A 22,877-nucleotide genomic window follows, 5' to 3' on the forward strand; every position below is an offset into this window, starting at 1 on the left:
AACAAGGAATATAGCATACTATACCCAATTCTAAGTTGAGTCAATATAATTCCTTCCCTTCTTGTTTTACTCCCTTCTCCCATCAATCCAACAGTTTGAAGAGCTTCCAGCAGTAAATCTGACCCATTGCTAGAATGACCCATGTTAAAACTAATCAAAACCAAAAAATATCTGAACAAATTACAACTTTGCAAGGAAAATATCCTTCACCTACTGTAAGCCCACAATAATGGCAACCAATTCAGCTGAATATTCTGATAAATGGTTAGTAACAGCCACACCAGCATTCCCAGTTAAATTATCTTTTGATCCATCAGTAAAAATAGTGAACATATCACAATAATTTTCCATAACATATAGATGGACCAACACTCTCAGGCATATCTGAATCCTTGGACTTCATTAAATCAATGTAACCTAAAATGAACTAAAGTCACTGGGAGAAAAGGCAAGAAGGGGTTATTGAGAAAGCTGCAGTGGGACATATTGCGTAATCCAGCAAACCCATGTTCTTAGCGTGAGAACCTAGCCACCCAAAATTAAAAACACTCTCCATGTGATTTTCCCAAAAGTCTTCCAACACACTTTTGACAGGGTAATCATTTCTCTGCACCCTCAAATTGATCCATTATGTTAACACCAGCTTCAACTGTGCTGCTCCAAAGAGCGATGTATGAGGCCATTCTTACCCTCGGCTGTTAGGCTCTATGAGTCAATCTATAGCCGGGGAAGTGATGACCCGCCCTCCTGTTAGAATGTTTGTGGTAAATTACTTCGTATTCTTTCTACTTCTCTTCTAATATTTTTATCTGTGCACTTGTAATGCAACTGTGACACTGTAATTTTATTTGGGATCAATAAAGTATTTATCTATCTATCTAACCTTTGCTACTGTAAGGGTATTTGTCCCATTTCAACCAGTAAATCTGAAACAGGAAACAACCTTACTGCATCACAACACAAACTTAAAGCCTCTGCTTGTATCACATCCAAACATTTGCAATGTGAAGATGAAGCCGACCCATAAGCCACACAACCTGAATCAAGAACAGATCAAATTAAACAAATATAAATGGTCAATAAAGATTTTTGTGTGGCACCTGAAAAAACCCCACATAGATGCCCAAGGATATTTAATGCTCTTTTACATTTATCAGTTATTTTACTGATATGGCACTTCCATATCAGCTAATTATCCAGCCACATGCTGAGAAATCTTACCACTACATTTCTTGAGTTTGACCATATACTGTACTTTCAAACCCACTGCAGGTCTATTGCTCCTCTTCGTAACACATAACTTGTGTTTTAGCTACTGAAAGCTTAAAACCCATCTATTTGCCCTCTCTTCGACCTTATTATTTAACTGCCTTGTGGGGTCCCGTTCCCTATCTCATAGAATCCCAAATATACCTTATTTACCCTGACCTGCATAGAGCATCCAAATAAAAAAGCTCAGTAAAAATTATAGCCTTCCTCTCACTCCAAATTTCTCTAATTTAGGTAAAAAAACCTCCTCTCCATAACACATGATATGCTTTTTCAATATCAAAAAATGCCGCTATTACAACTTCTTTAGTTATCCATGTTTTCCTAATATCATCTTCCAAACATAAAACTGAATCCAAAGTTATTCCACACTTCCGAAATCTGCTCTGATGAAACACTGTATCGCCTCTATTTTCCAAAATGTAATTCAACTGCTGTATTAGCATCAGTTCCGTAAGGTTACACAAATGGGGCAGGGCAAAGCTCGGCGCCCCGCCTGCGGACGCTGTCGGCGAGCTCGGGGGCCCCGCGTGCGAGCGGGTGGGCTCGGCGCCGCGCGTGCGAGCGGGTGTCGGCGCGCTCGGGGCCCCGCGTGAGAGCTGGTGTCGGCGAGCTCGGGGCCCCGCGTGCGAGCGGGTGGGCGCGTCGCGCTCGGAGCCCCGCGTGAGAGCTGGTGTCGGCCAGCTCGGGGCCCCGCGTGCGAGCGGGTGGGCGCGTCGCGCTCGGAGCCCCGCGTGCGAGCGGGTGGGCGCGTCGCGCTCGGAGCCCCGCGTGCGGCCGGTGTCGGCGCGCTTGACAGTCGAAGGTCTCTATTACCTGCTCCGTTACGTGAGGAAGTTTCATGAGCAAAAGCCCAAGGTGCCGTTTTTCTCGGTACCAGTCACCTGCGTGCGGCCGCTGCTGTTGAACCCCAGACGCTGTGATTGCAGCCTGCCGCACAGGGAGAGCGCGCTGAGTAGCCTGGCCCGCCTGCTGCTTGGCGCAGGCCGCTCGCTCGACGTCTGTCTGTTCAGCATCTCCAGTTTTAATCTGGGCAGCGTGGTGCTCGCCGTGTACAGCCGCGGGGTGCGGGTCCGTGTTGTCACCGACTCCGACTACATGGCACTGGCTGGCTCCCAGTTGGGCATCTTCTGGAAGGCGGGTGAGTGATAATGGCCCTCAACTAACCCATGCTCAACACCTGAAATGGCCAGTCAGCGTCACTGTCTCCATATGCAACTCCCCAACCCATATCCTGCAACACCCTACTTTCTGCACTCCAACCCCGACGCGGTTTGCCTGCTCCACTTGCACGCAGCGAATGCTTGGCCTAACCTTAATCTGCTTCGCTGGCAGCTAAACCACGTTGCGAGGTATTCAATGTATTTAAACAAACAGACGGCACGAAAAGAGAAATACAAAAGACTGCAGCTGGAATTGGTCTGGCACAGCTGAAGCCCCCTGATACAGGGTCTTCACTTGAAATGTCGACAATTCCTTCCACCCCACTGAACGCCCGTGTTCTCCACCCGATGTGTACTTCCAGCAGTTCGCTGTTTTTTGCTTTAATACTAATACAATGTGATTGAACAGTACAGCAGTTAAAAAAAAACTGGTAGATCCTTGTAGCAAATTAAAATTCAATTGAGTGGTGCCAAGAATCAGCATAAGATAGAAAACATTTGTGGAATTATTCATGGGTCTCATTACATATTTGAAATGTGCTTGGTATAAATAAGCACGTTAATAGTATGTTTAATGGGGAGACTTTAAAGGCTTGGGGTTTGTTGGCTGGAAGCTATGTGAGAGCAACGCTCAGAAAAAAGTGCTGGTAGAATGCAGCAGGCCAGGCAGCATCTGTAGGAAGAGGTACAGTCGACGTTTCGGGCCGAGACCCTTCGTCAGGACTAACTGAAGGAAGAGTTAATAAGAGATTTGAAAGTGGGAGGGGGAGGGGAGATCCAAAATGATAGGAGAAGACAGGAGGGGGAGGGATGGAGCCAAGAGCTGGACAGTTGATTGGCAAAAGGGATAACAGCAGAAGAGTCGATATAGCATAGAATTACAATTGCATCAGTGTGATTTATCAGTCTGAAGACCTGGTGGAAGAAGCTGTCCCGCAGCCTGTTGGTCCTGGCTTTTGTGCTGCGGTACCATTTCCTGTATGGTAGCAACACACATCAAAGTTGCTGGTGAACGCAGCAGGCCAGGCAGCATCTCTAGGAAGAGGTACAGTCGACGTTTCCGGCCGAGACCCTTCGTCAGGACTAACTGAAGGAAGAGCTAGTAAGAGATTTGAAGGGGGGAGGGGGAGATCCAAAATGATAGGAGAAGACAGGAGGGGGAGGGATGGAGCCAAGAGCTGGACAGTTGATTGGCAAAAGGGATATGAGAGGGTCATGGGACAGGAGGCCTAGGGAGCTATGTGAGAGGCTGTGTTGATGGCTAGCACTTAAAGAAATACAGAATTCACAGCATATAAATTCCTTAGGTACAGAGACATAACTGGAAAAGTGGTGCAGCCGTGGATTACAAGAGGAATTGCAGTTGGTACCAAATGTTAAAGAAAAGACATGCACAGTTGCCATAAAAATGCAAGTATGATTTATTTAACGATACGGGATGGAGTAGGCCCTTCTAGACATGCTGCCACGGCAACCACACAACCCTAACTTCAACCTAATCACCGGACGATTTTTACAGTGGCCAGTTAACCTAGCTTGGGAGGAAACCGGGGAAAACCCACACGTTCCATGAGGAGGACGTACTGACTCCTTGCCAGAATAGACCTCCAAACTCTGTATCGCCCCAAGTTGTCATAGCGCCCCGCTAACTGTGCCAGGAAAGGTGTGCAATTTGGTAAAAGGTGTCAAGGGTATTGAGAAGGAAAACTAAGACAAAATGAGAGGAAACTATTGAGAAGCATAAAAGCTGAATTTCTATAGAAGTAAAATAGCTAGCAGGATCAAATGGAGTATACTAAAATTTAGAGCCACTAAAATAATCAGGATAAAAGATCCCAATCCATTACCACTTGCCATTTCTGGTAACTTTGTTTGCCTTTTCCTTTGGTTTAACTATTTTCTTCTCTTGTATGTTTGTGCTTTTTTGTGCCTTAAAGGAATTTTTTTACAAGTAATGTGTTATTTCTGTAAATGTCCTAATTTTCTACAACCACCTGGCCTTCATAGTTTGGCAGTATTCTTTGTTAGATTTAAAATTCTATATTCACTCACTCTTTAAAGCATTGCTGTGCCAGACGGCTCATGGGAACTGCATGAGAGAGGTCTAGGATACCTTTCTCGGGGGTGAAGGGAGTTCAGAGAGGTGTGACTAGAAGTGTCCCACTCAGGTTGAAGAGACCATCCCTGCAATTCCAGCTTGACTCGCTGCAGGAGGCACACTCACTTCCTTCTGAATATCCACATTCAGCTCCTTGTTCTACAAACCACAACTTCACCTATGTTATCCCTTCCTACTTTTCACCTTTCTCATGTTCCTTTTGCTGACCCCACCTTACTTCCTACAACTCATTGGTGACTCCTGTTCCTGCACTCTTGCCCTGTCAGTGGCCCTCTCCTCAATCCTTGTCCACTTTGAGTGTACTTTACCATCCAGACTGCCAGTCTCCTGATCTCCCTCTCAGGAACTCTGATTGGGTACCAAAGACTGGCTGTCTAGCTCATTGCTCTATATTTATTGTGCTCATTAACTTAAGTGTCTCCATACAAAAAAAAAACTGACTGCATTGCCCCTTCTGAAGCATTCTTTATTGGTTGTTTAATGGTCTACAATATCAATAAAATAACTAAAACACTATGTAACTATGGGCATCAATGTGCAACCATCAATTCTGCAAATATTTTACTGATGCAAATGAGGCAATTTTCATTCCATAAGGACCAGTACGTTCTTCATCGTTTTTTGCCAAGAAACCCATTGGCACGTGAAGTAGCAAAGGTCCATACGTAAGTGGAGGTAAATTAATGTGCTTTAACTTAATTTAACTTACTTGATATTTAAAAATATTTGGCAATTTAAACATAACTGCACATACCTTTCTTGGGAGCCAACAGAGAGGCTGTGAAGCGAATTTAAAATCATAAGTGATATAATTTAACTTAAAATCAGGGCTATATATCGGATTATAGGAAAATCACTGAAGTATGAGTTGACTGTGCTAGATAGGGAAATTGCATTAAAAGTTACGACAGTAAATTATCAGTAGCTAATTTATAAATTGTAATGCGCATTTTAGGAATAGTCAGATGAAAGAATAATTGATCTAGCTGTTGCTGTCAAGACAGCTATCAAAAATTTTAGACTTAAGGAATTACTGTATTTTTTCCTACATCTCAAATGAAATATGTAGATTGGTAAGTTATTGTCCGTACTTTATAAATGTGCAGTAGAATTTGTGGGGGAAAAGGTAGGAGAATGGAGAGGGATGAGGAAAATAAAAATGGGTTGGAATAGAATTGTGTTGAAATGGGTGCTTTGGGTTTACCACGGACCCAGTAGCTGAAGACCCTGTTTCAATGCTGTATCTCTCTGACCTTATGATGAGGCTAGAAGCATCATTGTCACACAGTAGCAAGACTAATTTGGTAAATTGGGACCAATGTATTTATAAAGGAACGGGAAACAGAGTGTGAGCAATGAAATAAGGCATAAAAAAACTTAAGTTGATGTATAAGAAGGAAATATTACCAGAAGTTAAAATATTGGCAAAGACTAATATACTTTGAGGAATAAGAAAATGAAAGTGAAATTGAACAAGTTTCCTCCATCTTCATGGAAAAGGATAGATAAAACCTAGTAATATTGGGGTGCCATGGCAGTGTAGTGGTTAGCATGACTATATTATGGTTCAGGGCTTCAGAGTTTGGAGTTTAATTCCCACACCATCTGTAATGGATTTTTACCTTCTCCTTGTAGAACATGAGGGTTTCGCCTGGGTGCCCCAGTTTTCTCCTACATTCCAAAGATTTACTGGTTAATAGGTTAATTAGTCATTGTAAATTGTCCTATGACTAGGCTAGGACAATTTCCTACGACTAGGCTTATACTCTCTGGAATTTAGAAGATTGAGGGGGGATCTTATTGAAACATATAAAATCCTAAAGGGATTGGACAGGCTAGATGCAGGAAGATTGTTCCCGATGTTGGGGAAGTCCAGAACGAGGGGTCACGGTTTGAGGATAAAGGGGAAGCCTTTTAGGACCGAGATGAGGAAAAACTTCTTCACACAGAGAGTGGTGAATCTGTGGAATTTTCTGCCACAGGAAACAGTTGAGGCCAGTTCATTGGCTATATTTAAGAGAGAGTTAGATATGGCCCTTGTGGCTAAAGGGATCGGGGGTATGGGGGGAAGGCTGGTACAGAGTTCTGAGTTGAATGATCAGCCATGATCATATTGAATGGCAGTGCAGGCTCGAAGGGCCGAATTGGCCTACTCCTGCACCTATTTTCCGTGTTTCTATGACAAGGCCACAGTTAAATAAGTGGGTTACTCGGCGGTGCGGTTGTTTGGGCTGGAGGGGCCTGTTCCATGCTTTATCGCCAAATAAATAAACAGAGTTGGACTACAGTTTGGGGTACATGTACTGCTGTCTCTCTACAGACCCTGATGGCATTCCATCTAAACTTCCAGCTTCCCATTTGGCCTGTTGAGTCTGCTCTGGCATTCCACCATGACTGATTCATTTTCCTCTCAGCCCAATCTCTTGCCTGCTCCCTGTATCCCTTTGTGCCCTGCTCTAAACTTTGGATTCCACCACCACTGGGAGCATCTGATCATCTTGTCCACTCCAGTGTGTTCTGAGGAGTGTATTTGCCATGCCAGATAAGGAAGCAATATAGTTGGACCTACTAGTCTGCAACTAGTGTCATAATCACTGTATAATTTCCAACCATTCTCCATCCATAACCACTTTTGCAGAGTACTCGGTTCGAATCTTTAATAAATTGTACAGTGTGTGATAATTCAAATTTGTTTCCGTAACTTTTCTGTTGGTTCACTTCACCTGCTTTCTGTACTTCTAATTCTTTGGTTTCTTTTACTACTTTTATCCCTTCCCAGGCTTGCTTTTTTGCAATTTTATCTGCGAGTGCATTTCCATAACTTTCCATTGTATTCCTTTTGGAGAGGCTTTAACATTTTAAATCAGCCACTTCTGATGGCAATTGTATAACATACATTAGTTCGTTACTAACTAGTCATGCTTGATAGGGTTTCTGCAGCCATAAGAAATCCCCTTTACTTCTATAAGTTTCCAAAGTTGTGAACAACTCCAAAAGTATATTGCGAATCCGTGTAGAGGTTAGCTGATCTTCCTTCTGCCATCTTACAGGATTCACTCAGGGCTTTCAATTCTGCCTGTTGTGCAGCAATACCATGAGTCATGCTTTCTGATGAAACCATAGCCCATCCAACCTTTCAGACTCCTCCTTAATCATTGAGGAGCTATGTGTGTTGAATCAGCTCTGGGTCTAATAGAGGCATTTTTCTGTAATGATTTGCATCACCATGGCATGTTATTGTCCTCGTACAGTAATATCATCGTAGTCCTCCATGCCCAATGACAATAGTGTAGCTGGACTCACTAGACCTGTTCATTGGATGATATTAGGTGCCTCAAGAATGGTAGATTATTTGACCATTTATCAATCTTTTCCGTTTCAGGTGGTTGATGAAAAACCATCTGTCTCCTTTCATGGAGCTCATCTCTAGATCTGCATGTCTTCACTTCTTTAGTCTTTATTTGGGGCTTGTCATATGGCTGCCAACATCCTATTGTTCCATCATTGCCATCCTCACATGAACCACTAGGGGTCACTGAAGTTTGTCATGTGCGTTGCGTAATCCCTGAGGTCAGATGGCGGTGCTGCTTCGGAGATCTGTCTGATGTAGGGAGTGTATCCTGAGGAGGACTGCCAGTGGTGGGACCATACACTTGAGAGCCCTGCTGGGTTTTCTTATATTAGTTCAGTTTGTCTTTCAGTGTCTGATTACACTGGTTCTGTTGTTTGCTCACTTAGTTAATGTAGACATTTGCTCTTTATAACTTGTACTGTCTTATCCTGTTTTTGTAGTTTATCCCAGTTTTCCTTTTCCTTTATCACTTGTTCTGTAAACATTTCAACCCACATATTTGATCTTCAGACTTAGCTTGACCTCATTCCAATGCACTTACTTGATTTTCTAACTCAGCACGTTCACATTTCTTTAACTGTGATACGATTGCTAATGTTTTTTTCCTTTCCTTCAGGCATTCTCTAGATCTTACCCCATGCCCTTTTAATGTTGTCTAGCAGCCAAATTTCGTTAGATTCAACACTGAAAACATTGCTGTAATTTCTTCATTAGTCTGGTCAAATAGAAATACTTTATTCAGGTAAGTACCCAAACTCTCAGCCACCTGTTCGCAAGTAAAGGGGTTCAGTTCTCTCTTTTTCTGTAGTGGATTTCACTACTTTAGTCGTAGCCTTAATTTTATTGTGCAGAACATTTAATTTTGCTTGCTTTTACCTTCAACTTGTACAATTTGATGATACTAATTTTACTGTTACTCCGCCTGCTTGTACCTTTTTAATATTATGGATACTTCAACTTGTACCAATTTTTGTCATGCAGAACACTTAATTTGTTCTGGTTTTTATCACTAGATTGCAACCAAATTTCATTTTATGCACATTTAACTTTAGCAAAAGAGAGCAAAGTATAATAGTTTTTCTTCACTGTTAACCCTTTAGATGGTGTATTGCAGCTAGAACTAGACAATTTCTATACTGAATAGAAAAGTAAGGAGGAAGGTCTTATCTCCTGTTAAATATATACAGTAAAGCTTTTCCCTTCATCTGGGATCCTTCAATGTCCTTAAATCTTTGCAACCATTCCTCCCAATTACGTTAAGGTGTTGGATCCTGATGCTTTTGAAATTCAAGGGTTTTTCAGAATTCAAGAACTAGGCATAAAGCTTTTGCTTACGATTGTTTTATTTGCTATTAAAAGAGTAAAGAAGAACAAGATGAAGTGTCAAGCGAACAAGAAAAGACCAGACTAAAAAGTAGTCATCTTCTCATACTCAGATAAAATTGCATTGATTGCAATTAACCTATAAAGTAGCCGGATTTATGCAGCGTGATGACTGTTGCTAAAAACTAACAAGTTTCTAGAAAAATACAGTAGCAACTGTACCATAATTACTGGAAAATTTACTGAACAATTATATGTATATGGGTTATTTTTGTCACACTACTACAGGAAAGATTCCATTAAGCTGGAAAGTATGCAGCAGCAATTTACAAGGATGTTGCTGTGACTTGGACTGAGTTACAGAGAGAGGCCGAGCATAATGGGGCTGTTTTCATTGGAGAGTTGGAAAACGAGGGGTGATCTCAGAGATATAAAAAAACCGATGGATATAAATAGGATCAACGTGTAGTCTTTAGGGGAAGAGAGGAACTTGAGGGGTAACATTTTCACCCAGAGGTTGATCAGTATATGATAACATTAGCTATATTCCAGTATTCTGGCCCCTTGCCTGTGGCTAAAGATGTTTTAAATACCTCTGCGATGGCCCCAACATTTTTTGCTCTAGCCTCCCACGAGGTCTGAGAAGGACACCTTGTCAGGCCTTTGGGACTTATCCACCCTAATTTACTTCAAGAAAGCAAGCAGCACATCCTCTATAATCTGTATATGGTCCATGACTTTAGTGCTGTTATGACTTGGTTCAATAGACTCTGTGTCCATCTGCTGAATGGATACGGATGCAAAAATTCTCCGGAAGATCTCCTCCATCTCTTTCAGCTCCATGCATAGATGACCACGCTGATCTTCAAGTGGACTAATTTTATCTCCTGCTATCTTTTTGCCCTTAATATATCTCTAGAACCCCTTAGGATTCTCCTTTACCTTTTCTGCCAGAGTAACCTCATGCATTTTTTTTAGCCCTTCTGATTTCTCTCAAGTGTTCTCTTGCAGTTCATACACTCCTCAAGCACCTCGTTTGTCCTTTGCTGCCTTTTTCTGCTGTGCAGTCCCCCTTCTTAACCAGGGCCTCAATATTTCTCAAAGATTTTTCCCTAACTTGTTATAAGACCACAAGTTATAGGAGCAGAATTTGGCCATTTGGCCCATCAAGTTTGCTCTGCCATTTCGTTATGGCTGATCAATTTTCCCCCTCTTCCCCAATTTCCTGCCTTCTCCCCGTATCCCTTCATGCCCTGACTAATCAAGAATCTAACAATCTCTGTTTTAAATATGCCCAAAGACTTGGCCTCCACGGCCGCCTGTGGCAGTGAATTACACAGATTCACCATCTGGCTGAAGAAATTCCTCCTCATCTCCATTAAATGGACGTCCCTCTATTCTGAGACTGTGTCCTCTATACTTCTATACTTCCCCCACCATAGGAAGCATCCTCTCCGCACCCACTGTCAAAGCCTTTCAGTACCTTTCAACATTCAATAGATTTCAATGATTCTTCTGAATTCCAGTGAGTACAAGTCCAGAGCCATCAAACATCCCTCAGTTCTGGAGTCATTTTTGTGAACCTCCAGTCTCCAATGTCAACACATCTTTTCTTATTCAGGGGCTCAAAATTGATCATAATATTTCAAGTTAGGGCTCACTGCTGCCTTATAAAGCCTCAACATTACATCCTTGCTGTTATATTTTAGTCTTCTCAAAATGAATGCTAACGTTGCATTTGCCGTCCTCACCACTGACTCAACCTACAAATTAACCTTTAGGGAATCATGCATGAGGGAATCCAAGTCCCTTTACACCTTAGATTTTTTTGAATTTTCGCCCCATTTAGAAAATAGACTAGGCTTTTATTTCTACCAAAGTGCATGACCACACCCAACACTATTCCATCTGCCACTTCTTTGCCCATTCTCCTAATCTGTCTAAGCCCTTCTGTAGCACTTCTGCTTCAACACTACCTGCCCCTCCACATATCTTCGTATCGTCTGCAAACTTGGCCACAAAGCCATCAATCTTGTCATCTAAGTTATTGCCATATAACGTAAAAAGAAGCAGTCCTAATACAGACCTCTGTTTGAACACCACTAGTCACAGGCAGCCAACCAGAAAAGGCTCCCTTTATTCCACTGTTTGCCTCCTACCAATTAGCCAATGCTGTATGCATGATAGTATCTTTTCTGTAATACTGTGGGCTTGTAACTTGTTAAGCAGCCTCGTGTATAGCACTTTGTCAAAGGTTCTCTAAAAATCCAAGTACACAACATTCAATGATTCTCCTTCGTCTGTCCTGCTTATTTCTTCAAAGAATTCTAACATTTGTCAGGCAAGATTTTTTTCTTAAGAAAACTATGTTGTCTATGGCCGATTTTTATCATGTGCCTCCAAGTACCCCAAAACCAGATCCTTAACAATTGACTCCAACATCTTCCCAACCACTGAGATCAGACTTACTGGCCTATAATTTCTTTTCTTCTGCCTTTCTCCCTTCTTAAAGAGTGGAGTGACATTTGCAATGTTTCAGTCCTCCTGAACCATACCCAAATCCATTGGCTCTTGAAAGATCATTCTAATACCTTCACAATCTCTTCACCTGCCTCTTTCAGAACCCTTGGATGTAGACTACCTTCAGACCTTTCAGTTTCCCAAGCACGCACTCTAGCAATGGCAACTTCACTTATTTCTGTCCCCTGACACACTTGAACATCCAGCATACTACAGTGAAGACTGTTGCAAAATAATTATTCAGTTTGTCTGCCATTTCCTTGTTCCCCATTAATAGCTCTCCAGCATAATTTTCCATTGATCTGATATCTATTCTCGCCTCTATTGTTAGCCTTGTGTCTTATTAAAACAGGAATATAGGAACTCTCTACACTCATTTCATTTTTGAGGGTCTCCCAATTACCAAGCATCCCTTTGCCAGAAAACAACCCATCACAATGCACATACAGTGGCATGCAAAAGTTTGGGCACCCTGGTCAAAATTTCTGTTACTGCGAATAGTTAAGTGAGTAGAAGATGAACTGATCTCCAAAAGTCATAAATTTAAAGATGAAACATTCTTTTCAACATCTTAAACAAGATTAGTGTGTTGTACAATTTTAGGTGAAAAAAAGGAAAGGTGCACCATGCAAAAGTTTGGGCACCCCAAGAGATGTGAGCTCTCAGATAACTTTTACCAAGGTCTCAGACCTTAAATAGCTTGTTAGGGCTATGGTTTGTTCACAGTCATCATCAGGAAAGGCCAGGTGATGCAAATTTCAAAGCTTTATAAATACCCTGACTCCTCAAACCTTGTCTCAACAATCAGCAGTCATGGGCTCCTCTAAGCAGCTGTCTAGCACTCTGAAAATTAAAATAAATGATGCCCACAAAGCAAGAGAAGGCTATAAGAAGATAGCAAAGCGTTTTCAGGTAGCCATTTCCTCAGTTCGTAATGTAATTAAGGAATGGCAGTTAACAGGAATGGTGGAAGTCAAGTTGAGGTCTGAAAGACCTAGAAAACTTCCCGAGAGAACTGCTCGTAGGATTGCTAGAAAGGCAAATCAAAACCCCCCCTCCGCCCCCCGTTTGACTGCAAAAGACCTTCTGGAAGATTTAGAAGACTTTGGAGTGGTGGTGCACTGTTCTACTGTGCAGCGACACCTGCACAAATATGACCTTCATGGAAGAGTCATCAGAAGAAAACCTTTCCTGCGTCCTCACCACAAAATTCAGTGTCAGAAGTTTGCAAAGGAACAACTAAACAAGCCTGATGCATTTTGGAAACAAGTCCTGTGGACTGATGAAGTTAAAATAGAACTTTTTGGCTGCAATGAGCAAAGGTATGTTTGGAAAAAAAAACTGCAGAATTTCCTGAAAAGAACACCTCTCCAACTGTTAAACACGGGGGTGGATCAATCATGCTTTTGGCTTGTGTTGCAGCCAATGGCACAGGGAAATTTCACTGGTAGAGGGAAGAATGAATTCAATTAAATACCAGCAAATTCTGGAAGCAAACATTACACCGTCTAAAAAAAAAGCTGAAGATGAAAAGAGGATGGCTTCTGCAACAGGGTAATGATCCTAAACACACCTCAAAATGGACTCAATGGACTACCTCAAGAGGCGCAAGCTGAAGGTTTTGCCTTGGCCCTCATAGTCCCCCAACCTAAACACCATTGAAAATCTGTGGATAGACCTCAAAAGAGCAGTGCATGCAAAATGGCCCAAGAATCTCACAGAACTAGAAGCCTTTTGCAAGGAAGAATAGGTGAAAATCCCCCAAGCAAGAAATGAAAGACTCTTAGCTGGCTACAGAAAGCTTTTACAAGCTGTGATACTTGCCAAAGGGGGTGTTACTAACTACTGACCATGCAGGGTGCCCAAACTTTTGCTTCAGACCCTTTTCCTTTCTTGTTATTTTGAAATAAAAAAGTAATCTTAAAATAGTAAAGAAATGTGTCATCTTTAACTTTATGACTTTTGGAAATCAGGTCATCTTTTACTCACTTAGCTATTCACAGTAACAGACAACGTCCACACTAGACGGGATAATTTTGAAAACGGTTTCGCATAAAAACGATAGGCATCCACACCAGGCGTTTTTGAAAATACCTCCGTCTACATTAAAACGGGTATTTGGGTGAAACTCCTCCTACTGGCCATGTGCAGGACACAGAAGACAAGCGAAGAGGCAATGGTATATTTGGTGCGCGTTTGTCCAGTTACAGACTAGAAAAACTTAAAAGGAAATTGCCAAATGAAAGACTTGGGGCGCATTTGTCCAGAAACATTTCCTACAGCCATAGTCTCTTCACCGATGAAAAGGACGACAACTACAACTAAATGCAATAAGGCTTGTTACTGGGCAAAAATGAAATTTGCTGTTACCTCATTTGTTTGCCTTTCCTTTTGCCATGTTTTTGTGTATTATTTTGCTGTATTTAATGTGCAATAAAATGAGTTACTGGGCAAAAGTGACAATTGCATCTATTGAATGTTTGCACAAGCAATACATTAATAAAGCACCTTGTTAAATGTATAAAACATGTCTGCATCAGTGTTAGCTTGTATTTCCGTACAATATTATGTTAGGCTGTTACACATCTATTGTCAGATACTGTTGTGGTGTTGGAGGTTGCGTTCAAGAAAACAATGAAATGCCATGCTGCCGCCACCATCTGTTCCAGCACGTCATGACAGCGGTTTTAAAAATATTCAGTTACCCCGTACACACTACAGGGATCTTAGGCGTTTTCAGATTTATTCACTCTGGAGAGTGTTTCTGAAAAGCTCCGTTTTCAGGGGAGGAAAACGCCGTTTCAGTGTGGACGGAGAGTCAAAACGAAGAGAAAAAGCTTTGGTTACGGATTTATCCGGTCTAGTGTGGATGTAGCCTCAGTAGATGAGCTATCCAGTTTCAGCACTGCCGTGACACTTTCCCTGGCTAGTGATGCCAACCCTTCCTGCTAAATACTTGCCCTTTTATCACATCTAAAATAAGAGACTCAGATCATTGAGCTACCAGTCTTGCAAACAAGTCTCACTAATGACTACAATGTCATAATTCCACATGCTGATCGTAGAACAGTACAGCACAGCAACAGGCCCTTTGGCTCGCAATGTTGTGCTGAACTAAATATATTAAGTAATGAAATAGCCAGTTGCAACAATCCTTTAGGCCTGCACAATGTCCATATCCTCACACTCATGTCCCTGTTTAAAATCTCTTAAGTCCCTAACGTATCTGTTCTGCCACCATTCCAGGCACCCACCACTCTTTTTTAAAAAAAAACTTTCCCCCTCACATCTCCTTTAAAATTAACCCATCTCACCTTATATGCATGCCTTCTCGTTTTAGACATTTCAAGGCTGGAAGAGGGATTTTGTTTACTCCATCTATGCCTCTCATGATCTTAAAAACTTCAAGCAGATCTCCCTTCAGCCTCTCCTCTCATTATAACACATACCTTCTAATCCAGGCAGCATCCTGGTAAACTTCTGCACCCTCTCCAAAGCCTTGACATCATTCCAATAATGGGACAGCTAGAACTGTGTGCAATATTCCAGATGCAACTTAACTAGAGTTTTATAAAGATGGAACATAGGTTCCTGTCTTCTGAACTCAATGCCTTGAACAATAAAGGCAAGCATTTCATCTGCCATCTTAACCACTCTTTCAACCTGTGTAGCCATCTCTGGGAGCGATGAAGTTGGACCCAAAGATCCCACTGCTTGTCAACAGTGTTAAAGGGTCTTCCCCTTAACATTTGCCCTACCAAGGTGCAACACTTCTCTACCCATATCGGTAATTAATCCATATCTTTGCCAGTCATCTACACCAGCCACAGTACTACCAATCTTCATATCTGCAAATTTGCTAACCCACCCACCCCATCTACATTTTCATCTTGAGTCATTTCTATACAGCGAAGGTTTTAAATCAAAGTTTCATGAAAATAGTTAAAAAGGTATTTTTTTAAAAAAGACAAACTACTATTTAACTGAGTAACAAATTATATATTTAAATGAAATACAGAAAAATAATTGGAACACTATTAATACTACTTCAGTGCTATAAAACTGTATTATCGATGGAATTCATCCTGCTGTGTTCTTTTGATTGACTGTAAGTAAAATCAGCTGAGACACCTAGGGCAGATAATGGAACATTGCTTTCTTTGAAATGTTTCTATGTTTCTATGAACCTGATGTTGTTGCATGTTTGTAGCCAAGGGAACTGTTCAGTGTGGCACAATTAAAATAGAGACCTGTTTCATCAGGATTGTAGATGTCATCTGCACAAAATCTTTGATGCAAATTGGGGAATCTAGTGATTTTTCCATGTTTTTGCATTTACAGCATCAATGCTATCTTTCTGTCCATTTGCTTTTTTGAATTTAATGTGGTGTCAACATATCCATTGAGACAAACAACCATCTGTTGCTTTAAAATCTTCATCACCAGTTTCTTAGCTAGCTCCTCTGACTTGTGTTTGTTTTAAACATTGGCCCACTGACACGTCCACCTCATCCAGTTACAATGGGAAACCATTGATTGAGGTCTTCTTAAATATCTCAATTTTTTTTTAAACACTTTTGTTTTTAAGATGTTTCCTGTTGTCCCTCACTCATAATGTCCATTATTCTCGCAGTTTATCTTGCAGATATATCAAGCCTGCAGTTGTAGATTTTAGCACTCTCGTTACCTCTGCCAGCTGATGATGAATGGTGTTAGGTGGATGGCTTTTAATTTGATCCAATAGGGTAATTTTTTCAGCTAGTGCCAAATCTTTTCATAGCATCTTGGCAAGGGTCAAAATAAAAAATAACAGAATTATCAAAAGTCACTGCTCTTTGAATCAGACCAAACAGATGACATGACACAAATACACGCAGCTGAATCTATTTAAAAACTGTCCACTCTTAAGAACAGTATTGTTATCTAATGGCCACACAACTGCATGTGACTGAGGCTACCAGTCTCCCATCCCTATTAAGTGGCAAGGTGTCCCAGGTAAACAAAGGGAATCCCAGCTACTTTCTCGATTAGTTTTTCTTTCTTACGAGTTGTCCCAAATATGCAGCTACCCCAACTGACCTGGGGGGGAGGGTGTGTGTGTGTGCAAATATATGTACAGGGTATGGTTCTCCAAATGTGTGTAAATCTTTGGTCTAAGAACCTTCAATAGCTTGCCCACCACTAAGGTAAGACTCACTGGTCTATATCACCAGGGTTATCCCTGTTACCTTTCTTGAACAAAGCACTAATATTTGCCACCTACCATTCTTCTGAACCTACTACTATGGCCAACTCCAAAGATATTCTCCAAAGGCCCAGCAATTTCACTGCCCGTAGTAATCTGGGGTATATCGTATCTGGCCTAGGGACTGACATCCTAATGTTTTTCAAAATTTCCTTAACATCCTCTTTATTAACATTGATAAGTTTCAGCAAATCAGCTTGTTCTAGGTTCAATGTAGGTGAACAGTGAATTTATTATAGACCTCTCCAACCTCTTACAGGCATATGTTTTCCTCTTTCATTCCCGACAGGTCCTATTTTAATTAGTCATTCTCTTGTTCTTAAGCTCCTTGACTTCTCTGTAGTTCTTTAGAGCAACGTATGATCCTTAATTCCTAAACCTACAGATTCCTTGAAAGTGGCATCACAGGTAGATAGGGTCATAAAGAAAGCTTCTGCAGCATTGGCCTTGATAAATCAGCCTACAAAATACAAAATACAAAATACAGGATGTCCAGTCCTTATATACTTCCATCCCCCATCAGGAAGGTCTTAAAGCTCTACGCTTCTTTTTGGATTCCAGACCTAATCAGTTCCCCTCTACCACCACTCTGCTCCGTCTAGCGGAATTAGTCCTTACTCTTAATAATTTCTCCTTTGGCTCCTCCCACTTCCTCCAAACTAAAGGTGTAGCTATGGGCACCCATATGGGTCCTAGCTATGCCTGCCTTTTTGTTGGGTTTGTGGAACAATCTATGTTCCGTGCCTATTCTGGTATCTGTCCCCCATTTTTCCTTTGCTACATCGATGACTGCATTGGCGCTGCTTCCTGCATGCATGCAGAACTCGTTGACTTTATTAACTTTGCCTCCAACTTTCACCCTGCCCTCAAGTTTACCTGGTCCATTTCCGACACCTTCCTCCCCTTTCTAGATCTTTCTGTCTCTGTCTCTGGAGACAGCTTATCCACTGATGTCTACTATAAGCCTACTGACTCTCACAGCTATCTGGACTATTCCTCTTCTCACCCTGTCTCTTGCAAAAACGCCATCCCCTTCTCGCAATTCCTCTGTCTCCACTGCATCTGCTCTCAGGATGAGGCTTTTCATTCTAGGACGAGGGAGATGTCTTCCTTTTTTAAAGAAAGGGGCTTCCCTTCCTCCACTATCAACTCTGCTCTTAAACGCATCTCCCCCATTTCACGTACATCTGCTCTCACTCCATCCTCTCGCCACCCCACTAGGAATAGGGTTCCCCTGGTCCTCACCTACCACCCCACCAGCCTCCGGGTCCAACATATTATTCTCCGTAACTTCCGCCACCTCCAACGGGATCCCACCACTAAGCACATCTTTCCCTCCCTCTGCTCTCTCTGCATTCCGCAGGGATCGCTCCCTAGGTGACTCCCTTGTCCATTCGTCCCCCCCATCCCTCCCCACTGATCTCCCTCCTGGCACTTATCCGTGTAAGCGGAACAAGTGCTACACATGCCCTTACACTTCCTCCCTTACCACCATTCAGGGCCCCAAACAGTCCTTCCAGGTGAGGCAACACTTCACCTGTGAGTCGACTGGGGTGATATACTGCGTCCGGTGCTCCCGATGTGGCCTTTTATATATTGGCGAGACCCGGCGCAGACTGGGAAACCGCTTTGCTGAACATTTACGCTCTGTCCGCCAGAGAAAGCAGGATCTCCCAGTGGCCACACATTTTAATTCCACATCCCATTCCCATTCTGACATGTCCATCCACGGCCTCCTCTACTGTAAAGATGAAGCCACACTCAGGTTGGAGGAACAACACCTTATATTCCGTCTGGGTAGCCTCCAACCGATGGCATGAACATCGACTTCTCTAACTTTCGCTAAGGCCCCACCTCCCCCTTGTATCCCATCTGTTACTCATTTTTATGCACACATTCTTTCTCTCACTCTCCTTTTTCTCCCTCTGTCCCTCTGAATATACCTCTTGCCCATCCTCTGGGCCCCCCCCCCCCTTGTCTTTCTTCCCGGACCTCCTGTCCCATGATCCTCTCGTATCCCCTTTTGCCTATCACCTGTCCAGCTCTTGGCTCCATCCCTCCCCCTCCTGTCTTCTCCTATCATTTTGGATCTCCCCCTCCCCCTCCAACTTTCAAATCCCTTACTCACTCTTCCTTCAGTTAGTCCTGACGAAGGGTCTCGGCCTGAAACGTCGACTGCACCTCTTCCTACAGATGCTGCCTGGCTTGCTGCGTTCACCAGCAACTTTGATGTGTGTTACAAAATACAGGAGTTGGCTGTTACGTTGAAGTTGTGTAAGATGTTGGCGAGGTCAACTGTAGAGTATTATGTGCAGTTCTGGTCATCTACCTACAGGAATGATATCGATAAGATTGACAGAGTGCAGACAAGATTTACAAGGGTGTTGCCGGGACTTGACAAACCTGAGTTATAGGAAAAGGTTGTATTGGTCAGGACTTATTCCTTGAAGTATTGGAGATGTCACGTACTCCGTGACGGGAATAAAGAAACCAGCGGAAATAAAAACCACTTTGGAGTCTAGTATTGCTAATAACTAATAATATTTATTAATAACTACGCAATACAGTAAACTAAGTGAAGATAAATCAAACAGGTTAGCAAGAATTATATATGTATAAGTAAGTAAATCAGTAAGTGTGGAAAAATATGGATGAAAACCAAGCTCCTTTAAGTCTAGGGGTAAAAAGATACAGTCTTACGATGTTGAGTAAAGTTCAGTTCAGTTCAGTTCGTGGTATGTAGTTGAATAGCGATGGAGAGAGAGAGAGAGTGAGTTGAGTCTTCAGGTGAGCTGTTGCCGTCGATTTTCGCGAGTATAGTCGATATTTTGGGTGGAGACCCTTCGGCAGGTGCTGACGAAGAGTATGGCTTGAAACGTCTACTGTTTACTCTTTTCCATAGATGCTGCCTGGCCTGCTGAGTTCCTCCAACAATTTGTGTGTTGCTGGGTTTTCCAACATCTGCAGATTTTTGTCGTGTTTGTGAATAGACTCCAACATCTTTCCAACTATTGAAGTCAGGCTAATTAGACCATAAGACCATAAGACAAAGGAGCAGAAGTAGGCCACTAAGGGAACAGCAGTTCTGGATTGTGTGACAAATTTGATTAGGGAGCTGAAGATAAAGATAAGTAGGCCATTCAGCCTGTGGTTTTCTTTCTTTTGCCTCCCTTCCTTCTTAAAGAGTGGAGTGACGTTTGCAATTTTCCAGTCCTCTGGAACCATTCCAGAATCTAGTGATTTTTGAAAGGTCATTGCTAATGCCTTCACAATCTCTTCAGCTACTTCTTTCAGAACCCTGAGGTGCTGTCCTTCTAGTCCAGGTGACTTATCAACCTTCAGACCTTTCAGCTTCCCAAGCACCTTCTCCTTAGTAATAGCAACGGCACTCACTTCTGCCCCTTGACACTCATGTTTCTGGCATTCTAGTATCTTTCACAATGAAGACTGATGCAAAATACTCTTCTAAGTTTGTCTGCCATTTATTTGTCCCCCATTACTACCTTTCCAGCATCATTTTCCAGAGGTCCGATATCCACTCTCACCCCTTTTACTCCTTGTAGATCTGAAATCAAATTTTTGATATCTGCTTTAATATTATTGGCTAGCTTACCTTCATATTTCATCTTTTCTCTTATGGCTTTATTTAGTTGCCTTTTGTTGGTTTTTAAAAAGCTTCCCAATCCTCTGCCTTCACACTAATGTTTTTGCTATTTTACATACCCTCTGTTTTCCTTTTATGTTGCCTTTGACTTCCATTGTCAGCCCACGGTTGTGTCATTCTACCATTTGGAATAATTCTTCATCAAATTTGTCACACAATCCAGAACTGCTGTTCCCTTAGTGGGCTCAACCATAAGGTGCTTTGAAAAGCAATCTCATAGGCATTCTGCAAATTCCCTCTCTTGGGATCCAGCATCAGCCTGATTTTCCCAATTTACCTACATATTGAAATTCCTCATGACTCACTACATTACCCTTATTACGTGCCTTTTCTATCTCAAGTTGTAATTTGTAGCCCACATTCTGGCTATTGTTTGCAGGCCTGTATATAACTCCCACTTGCAGTTTCTTAACTACCCATAAGGATTCTATCTCTTCTGATCCTAAGGATTCTACCTCTTCTGATCCTATGTTACCTCCTCCTAAGGATTTGATTTTATTTTTTTACCAATAGTCACCCAACCCCTCTGCCTACCCTTTCCATAAAATGTGTATCCTAACTGCGATCTTCTTTCAGCTATGACTCAGTGATGACTTCAATGATATACCAGTCTATCTCTTACTGTGGCACAAGATCATCTACCTTAATCTGTATGTTGTGTGCATTAAACTATAACACTGTAAGTCCTGTGTTCATGATCATTTTTGATTTTGGCCCCTTGATACACTTTAACTCATCCCACTGACTTCAATTTTGCACTATCATCTGCCTGTCCTTCCTCACAGTCCTTCCACACACTGCATCTAGTTAAATATCAATTGCTCCATATATTAACTATGATTTTAATGAGTGACAAAGTAGGTACAAAAGGAAAATGGCCTAATTCTACTATGTTTCACCTTGACAGGTATAGAAGTCCGACATGATCAGGATACAAACTACATGCAGCACAAATTCGCACTGATTGATGGATCTATTCTTGTAACTGGATCTTTGAACTGGAGTGCCCAGGCTATATTTAGAAGTAAAGAGAATGTAATCATAATTAAAGACATTGACATTGTGAAAGCATTTATAGAAGAATTTGAATGACTTTGGAATGAATATGATCCGACAAAGTACAGCTTTTCTCCACGAAGGTAACTAGAAACTACTAATTTAATCCTTTATGGATTCTATTGTAGTCCATTGACAAAAATTGTTGTCAAATAACACAAATTTCTGTAGATAAATATCTTGTTTTTCCTTGATGTTTTACATTTTTATAAAATATTCATGGTTAAAAAACAAGTGACTATAATCCATGTTGTTGTGTGAATGAAATCACCAGGAAGAGTTACTGGTAGATAGAAAGCAGCTTCTTTATTCGACAAAACAAAGCAGGCATCTTGTGGAGATGCTTTCGGTGGAAAGGTCTGCTGGCCCAATGTGGGGCTGGATATTTATTTGCTAAACACAAAGGACCAAAGTATAGACAATGCTTTCTTTTGAAGCTGCATACAAACCTCACACCTACTGATTCACATCCATCCCACAGATGCCAGCAGGTCTGTGGACCGGGATTCACAACTTCTACGAATGCATTGTTCCAAATTAAATCGACAATACATTTTCAAGGAACAGAAGGCTGGTAGCCAAAGCCATTTGCTAAATGTAAATGACCTAAACCCAAAAATCACTCTAAATGCATATTCAGAAATGTGTTTTTTATTGATGTTTTAATTTTATGATAAAATGCTCCAGTTTAAAATTAGAAAGGAGAAAAAAAGTACAAATAGTGAAATCTGGCTCTGAGTTAACATATTTTAATAATGTTTAGCATAGGCAATTGAATACTGGAAAGAACACTGATACAGGTAAGAAAGAAATTAAATTTTGGTTCATGTCATAGGGCTTTAAGGAGTGTTGAATCAGTAACTCAGAAATGCAGAAGAATTACTTCTGGAGTTTGGAGCCACAACAACTGAAGGCACATTTGCCATTTGTGACTGAAGTGTGGATTGTATGAAAGACTAGAGTTGTAGGAACAGAAATGTGAGAGGGAGGAAAGAAAGGCCCTCCTAAGACAATTGCAAAGTGTATTTTGGGCTATTAATGGTAAGACTCTTGGCAGTGTGGAAGATTAGAGGGATCTTGCAGTCCGAGTCCATAGGACACTCAAAGCTGCTGCGCAGGTTGACCCTGTGGTTAAGAAGGCATACGGTGCATTGATCTTCATCAAT

General features: G+C 41.7%; 1 protein-coding gene across 1 annotated transcript; it reads left to right on the plus strand.

Annotated features, from left to right (window-relative positions):
* The first annotated feature begins 229 nt into the window (after positions 1 to 229).
* On the plus strand, positions 230 to 21,864 carry LOC140202422 (mitochondrial cardiolipin hydrolase-like). Its single transcript, XM_072267290.1, has 3 exons — positions 230 to 264; positions 1,746 to 2,410; positions 21,563 to 21,864. Exons 1-3 carry the CDS (start codon positions 230 to 232, stop codon positions 21,745 to 21,747), a joined length of 885 nt encoding a protein of 294 aa, XP_072123391.1. The 3' UTR covers positions 21,748 to 21,864.
* The last annotated feature ends 1,013 nt before the right edge of the window (positions 21,865 to 22,877 follow it).

Source organism: Mobula birostris, chromosome 9 (assembly GCF_030028105.1).
Source record: "Mobula birostris isolate sMobBir1 chromosome 9, sMobBir1.hap1, whole genome shotgun sequence".
Lineage (NCBI taxonomy): Eukaryota > Metazoa > Chordata > Chondrichthyes > Myliobatiformes > Myliobatidae > Mobula > Mobula birostris.

Bases quoted from the DNA above. Each gene is read 5' to 3' on its own strand.
- LOC140202422 (XM_072267290.1), top strand. From the start codon at position 230: ATGGCAACCAATTCAGCTGAATATTCTGATAAATG. The intron at 265-1,745 runs GTTAGTAACAGC...CAAATGGGGCAG, and splicing joins GCTGAATATTCTGATAAATG to GGCAAAGCTCGGCGCCCCGC. The intron at 2,411-21,562 runs GTGAGTGATAAT...TCACCTTGACAG, and splicing joins GGGCATCTTCTGGAAGGCGG to GTATAGAAGTCCGACATGAT.